Genomic DNA, 6,017 nt, shown 5'->3' on the forward strand with positions numbered 1-6,017 from the left:
CAGCTGATCCTGGCCCACTCTGCCTCTCAGCTGCCAACTGGAGGCAGCCCTACAACATCTAAATAGCTCCGCCCACTGCCACAAAGACCTTTCTATACCTGCAATAAAGTTTATTTTGTCCAAGATCTGTGCCCTGTCTCCCTCCAGACTCTTGGGGTTCCTCTTTAGGGCCTGAGAGCCAGAGGGCTACTTGGTGCTGGTCCTTCCTTTCTGTTGTTGTGATGAGGGATGGCCCAGAATAGCAGGTGAGATGAGGGAGGACAGTGTCCCCAGGAGGGAGTTTGGGGCTCTGGGCAGTGGTGCCCTACTGGCTGGGACTCTTAAGTCACTGTAGCTGGCCTGGTATTCTGGCTCCACATCACCCAGGTGCCCTGGCCAGTGCATTCTTCGAAGACAGCTTCCCCTGGGGCTCCTGTCTTAGGATGACACCTCCTTGGGTTTAGCACAGAGGGGGTGGTCCTGCAGGTTGAGTGTCCCCACCTAAGGAGGAGGACATGGGAGGAGTGTGGTCCTCAGCTTCTCTGTAAGCAGCAGTGCCCGGGCAGCCAGCACCCTGCAGTCCCCATTGGGGTCCTCCTCAGCCACATCTGCCATAGGACAAAGGAACAAAAGGCCTGTTAAGAACTGCAGGGTAAGGATGGCTGTGCCCACCTGTCAACTCTCAGAAGCCTGAGCGTCTGGCCCACGGTCCCAGTGCACAGCACAGAACAGGCATGTCCCAGGTGCCAGCAGGACTGCGAGCCTATCCCTGTGGGGGCATCAGTAAAGCCCCTCTCCACCAGGATGGATGTGGACAGGTGATGGGGCCTGGGTTGCTCCTCCGGTCCCAGCCCTACATTCAACCAGGCTTTGGGATCAGGCCGAATGATACCCATGTCCTCAAGGAGCATCAGTCACTCAACCCAGACCACCCCTACACCACCAAGGGTCACCCCAACACCACTTGGGACTGCCCCAGATCACCGGGGTCCTCCTGAGAGGCCAGGCAGGGGACAAGTGGCTGGTCACGAGGCCTCCCATCCTCCACAAGGACACAAGGTGGGGCTCACCTGCCAGCCAGGCCCGCGTCTCCAGCAGTTCCTCCGCCAGCTCCATTAGCAGCCGCTCTGCAGGCACGCTCACCAGGACGGACACCACTGCTGACAGCAGGCCCTGGCGCACGTAGCTGGAGGGCAGGGGGGCGTGAGGCACTGCTCTGGGCGGGACAGCAGCCCTCACCAGGCCTGCTGACCCAAGTTAACACAACTACCCACACACTCTGTGTGCCCAGCACATAGCACCTGGCCCCTGTGTGTCCTCTTCCCCTTGACCCTTCAATCCTTCCCTCGTCTCGTGTCCTCATCCCACTATGCCCAGTGCACGTTCCAGCACCACATTCCCACCTCATCCCTGACTGCTCCACCCCCGACTTGTCCTACCCCCCCTTCACGAGCACTCCAATGACTCACGGGTCTGTGTGGAGGCGGATGGCCCATACGAACTCCAGTAGGGCCTTCCCCATGGACACAGCCACCTGTGGAGACAGCGTCAACAGGGCATAAGGACATGTGCGGGTGAGGACACCCTGGTATAGCATGGACTCCACACTCAGACCTGGGTACATGCCACCCACCCAGCCTCTTGCCTCAGGGGGATAGATGAGTGGTCAGCAGGCCATCACACACTCACCGTGGTGTTCACAGCCAGGTACATCAGGGCCCCCAATGTGTGGGCCAGCTGGCCCAGGACTAGGTGGTCATCTCCCAGAAGGTCAAAGGTTACCAGAGGCCTAAGCAGAGGTCACTGGGGTCATAAGCTGCCTGCCAACCACTGCCCTGTTCCAAGTGGATGATACCAAGCACACCAGGAGCCAGCAGGAGAGGGGCCCTCATAACTCCACACCCCAAACCAAAGTTCTGGCCAGACCTCACTGTGACTGGGACATCTGGGAGAAGCAGACAGTAACGTCTAGAGTTTGAGAAAGCAGGAAACCTAGAAATTTCATTCCAGGCCACTACCACCCACTGTCCTGCTGCAGACCCACCAGGGAGGTGCCAGCCAGCTAAGTGCTGACAATGTGGCTTTCAGGGCTTCATGGCCCCACACCCACAGGTCCCCACCCTCACTTGTCCTATCCACAGTCCTACACCCTTGACCTGTCTCAGCTCACAGCCCTATCTCCCTCATCTCAACCTATACCCACAGTCCCGCACCACTGACTTGTCCTAGTCCAAAGTCCCGTGCCACTCACCTGTCAAAGCGCTGGATGAGGGGAAAGAAGAAGCAGCCGGCTACACTGTTGAACTTGTTGGGGCCACATGCAGGGTCCGGCCTGGGGGTGCCCTGCCAAGACCACGTGGCTTTGTGAGGGCAGCAAACTCATTGCCATGCACTGAGGATGACTCATGTATGTCACACTGGCCAAGATCTGTGTTCTCATCTCCGTCCATCAGAAAGCAGGAATAACCCCCACAATGATGGCCACAATGTCCCTACACACTGCCCGGTGTCCCAAGGACTACATCACCCCAGTTGAAAGCCCAGATGAGGCCTGGATGCTCATGATGACAGAGCCCTCATTCCCTCTAAGGTGTAGTCTGGACTTTGTTCTTTGCATAGTGCTGACCTGCCATGGCATCTGTCACATAACCCAGGACATTGTGGCTTACCCCCTTCAAGGGCCTCTGAGCTGGAGGCCTCTATCCTCTGGTGGACCCCTTGCTGTGGACAGTGAGGGGGGCAGTGCACCATGCACTCTCTGCTCAAGCCTCTGCCCTCCTTTCAGATCTGCCCGAGTCTTGGGAAGGGGGTCCCATGACCCTTACCTACCTTAGAGAACCGCCTGGTCTTGCTACGAATGCGCTCATCCACCACTGCCTGCCAGTCTGCAGGTGCCAACTCACCCATCTGGGAGGGGGGCAGGACCGGCTCACCCTGGCCAGTGAGACTGAGGGGTCCTTGCAAGGAAGCCGTGCTCTGCCGCCCGGGCCGAGACAACTCCTGGGCAGCAAGTGTGAGAACCTGACGGGAGAGACCACTGCTCTCATCACTCTTCACCCTCAGCTCGCCAGAGATCCCACCTCTAAAAACCAGGAGAGGGTCGCTATAGGAAGATGGTGGACAGGTGCTGCTTCCTGGCCTGCTGTCCCCTGCAGAGCCACGCTGCTCCCCTGGAACTCCGCCACATCAGAGAGGAGAGAGAAGTTGTGTGTAACATGGGGAATGAGCAAGGACAGTGAGATGTGGGCCCCACACCCTGCAGTCCCACAGGAGGACGCCCCGGACAGCAAGTCCAGAGGCAGGCATCAGTGTCCAGGGTTGACGGCTGGGCAGTGAGCAGGCTTCCACGTTGGAAAGAAATGTTTTGGAATTAGATAAAGATGATGGCTACACAATCTCATAAAGATCCTAAAAACCTGGAATTAGATGGTGAATTGCACGGTGGGTGAATCACGTTGCAATAAAGCCGGGTGATCCTTGGAGGCAAAGATGATGATGCTTAGGGCATGTTGCTGGGAGAGGTTATTCCCTGGAGAGGGACATCATGCTCGGGAAGGAGGAAGGTTACTGAAGGAGAGGACGACCCCCAACCAGATGGACTGACACAGCGACCACAGAAATGGACTTTAGTGGGTCGGAGATTGTGAGGATGGCACAGGACAGGACGGGATTCAGATCTGTTGTTCATACGGTCGCTATTGAGTTGTATTCAACAACACTTAACAATAACAACAACCACCCCTATGCTAACAAACAGCTGGAGTTCAAGTTCACCCAGGGGTCCTTCAGAAGAAAGGCCTGGAAATCAGCTTTCATAAAACTGGTGGTGGTGGGTACTGTCGAGCAGGCTCTGTCTCAAAATCAGTTACTGGAAATCCTACTGAGGCCCCCAGGCCCCTGCAGCCCCTTCTCACCCGCTCCTTGGCCTGCAGTGGCCACCCCCCAAGCCCTGGGAGGGGGTGAGGCACTCACATCCAGGATGTCCATGCGCTGTCGCAGGCTGTAGTTGAGGGCGTAGAACTGTGCGGTCAGGTATTCCGCCACCTGCGCCAGCACAGGAGAACTTGAACTTGTAGCCCCCGTGTCGGCTCCAGATCCACACCTGATCCCATGCACGACTGCAGCCCATCAGCCCAAGCCCACTGAGACTCACCCTGGCTGGATCCATGACAATGACAGCCACCAGGGCTCTGCGGCGCAGCCCTTCAAAGCCTGCCACACAGGTCTTCTCCTCCAGGTGCAGAAGCACCTGGGCCAGCTCCACGCTCACCTGCACCAGTGCAGCGCTCAGGTGTGCCTGGAGCCCAGGCACCGGCAGAGCTGTCCAGGGCAAGCTAACACTTCTTGGGCTCCCAGTGGCTGCCTGCTTCATTGCCACCCCAGGGTCCCCACCCATGGGCCTAGGTGGCCACTCACCTTACTGGCATCCTAGTGTTCCCCCACCCAAGCCTGGGCCTACCTACCCCAGCTCCAGCCTGCACATGTCTCTCTTTGGGATTTAGAGAGGGCAGCCCCACACCTCTGGCCTCGCCTGCTGTCCACTCACCTCCTGGGTGGCTGCTGGACTCCGATAGACCAGGCCCTCCAGTGCCTGCAGTGCCACCTCCCAGAGCTCCATGTCCTCTGAAGCCAACAGAGCTGCACAGAATAGGTCAGGGTCAGCCTTAGCCCACCACGGCGGGGACACGGGGAAGACTGTGCCTGGGAGATGGACATGCCCTACCGCAGGAACTCACTCAACCAGGGACAGAGAGCAGGGACGAGGGCTATGAGGACCACCCAGAGTACCGTCAGCCGCTTACCCACCTTCCAGGCAGTCTCGGACGTACATGGGCGCCTTTCTGCTCTTCAGCTCCGTGTCCCCCGACATGTTATATGGGACAAACTCATCATCACTGCAAAGAAGACAACACAAACACAGATCGCCCAGTGAACAGAAAAATATCCGGGTGCCAGGGGCGGAGGGCCATCCTGAGAAGAGAGGAGAGGGCTGTCGGGAGCAAGCAGGGAGAACTGCACCCACCTGTCCAACTCAGAGTCTGCCCCTTCGGGCGGCACAGGGGCCATGTCGATGGCTTGTCTGGCATCAGCTTCAGTCTCTGCAGACACTAGTTCAGCAGATACACTTCTTTGGAGACAAAAGCACAACACTCAGCTGCCTGACGGCCTGGGCTTCAAGAGCAAGAACCTCTCATAGTCGAGAACAGCCCTTCCTTATACTCTGCTCTGACCCCTCTAACTCTTCCCCTCCACTATGGCTGGTGCAACAAACACAGGGTGGCCCGTGGGAGAAGTGTGGACAGAAGATATGTCAGCACCAGAGACCCTCACTCCCACAGATGAGAGCCCCCTACTCCCTCCAACCCCCAGATGAGGCCTCAGCCCCTCAGGTAAAATTCTGCCCCCTCAGATGAGACCCTTGCCCCTGAGATGAGGCGCCCACTCCCTCACATAAGAGACTCCCACCCCCAGCATGGAACAGAAGATCCTCACCCTGACATGGAAGGGTGGCTGTCTACAGACTGGGGAGTCACCAAAACCAGCATCTCACGGGTCAGCTCATCCTCCTCATACTGGACACACAGAGAAGCCATGGTCAGTGACAGTCAGTGACACCTGTGGCCTAGGCTGGAGCAGAACTACTGATGCTCATCCTACACATCTGCTCAGTGACCCATGTCCACCGATGATAGTGGTGGCCTGGACACCATGTGGATAGCACAGCGTTTGTGTCCTACAGCCAAAGACTGGGGTCAGGGCAGAGAAGCAGTCACATTCTGCCATGGTGGCCCTGGGGCCTACTGAGCAAGAGGGAGGGAGGGTCACATGGTGGGCAGCAGACTGGGGCCTTGCTGACCCCTGCAGGGGTTCAGGACAGACACACCCGAGTGCAGGTGTCCTGCACACTGCTTCACTTGATTCCACAATGAGTGTGCAGATAACATATCAGATAAGGGACTTATATCCAGAATTTATGAAATACTTGAGCACCACAACAAGATAAAGGTAAATAATCCAATAGAAAAATGGGCACAGGA

At 57.4% G+C, this 6,017-nt stretch overlaps 1 protein-coding gene across 1 annotated transcript in view; it reads right to left on the reverse strand.

Moving 5' to 3' along the window:
* Positions 1-480: 480 nt before the first annotated feature.
* The window catches only part of TELO2 (telomere maintenance 2), a 12,197-nt gene continuing 6,660 nt past the window's right edge, over positions 481-6,017 (reverse strand). The window contains exons 9-20 of the mRNA XM_006901920.1: positions 5,473-5,552; positions 5,003-5,107; positions 4,786-4,874; positions 4,526-4,617; positions 4,133-4,249; positions 3,952-4,023; positions 2,809-3,000; positions 2,231-2,322; positions 1,669-1,768; positions 1,449-1,513; positions 1,050-1,165; positions 481-587 (exon numbers count right to left, since the gene is read on the reverse strand). Of these exons, the coding sequence (XP_006901982.1) occupies positions 481-587; positions 1,050-1,165; positions 1,449-1,513; positions 1,669-1,768; positions 2,231-2,322; positions 2,809-3,000; positions 3,952-4,023; positions 4,133-4,249; positions 4,526-4,617; positions 4,786-4,874; positions 5,003-5,107; positions 5,473-5,552 (1,227 nt within the window). The remainder of the gene's footprint in view (positions 588-1,049; positions 1,166-1,448; positions 1,514-1,668; positions 1,769-2,230; positions 2,323-2,808; positions 3,001-3,951; positions 4,024-4,132; positions 4,250-4,525; positions 4,618-4,785; positions 4,875-5,002; positions 5,108-5,472; positions 5,553-6,017) is intronic.

Source organism: Elephantulus edwardii, unplaced genomic scaffold, assembly GCF_000299155.1.
Source record: "Elephantulus edwardii isolate Elephantulus edwardi_28Jun2011 unplaced genomic scaffold, EleEdw1.0 scaffold00350, whole genome shotgun sequence".
In the NCBI taxonomy this organism is placed as follows: domain Eukaryota; kingdom Metazoa; phylum Chordata; class Mammalia; order Macroscelidea; family Macroscelididae; genus Elephantulus; species Elephantulus edwardii.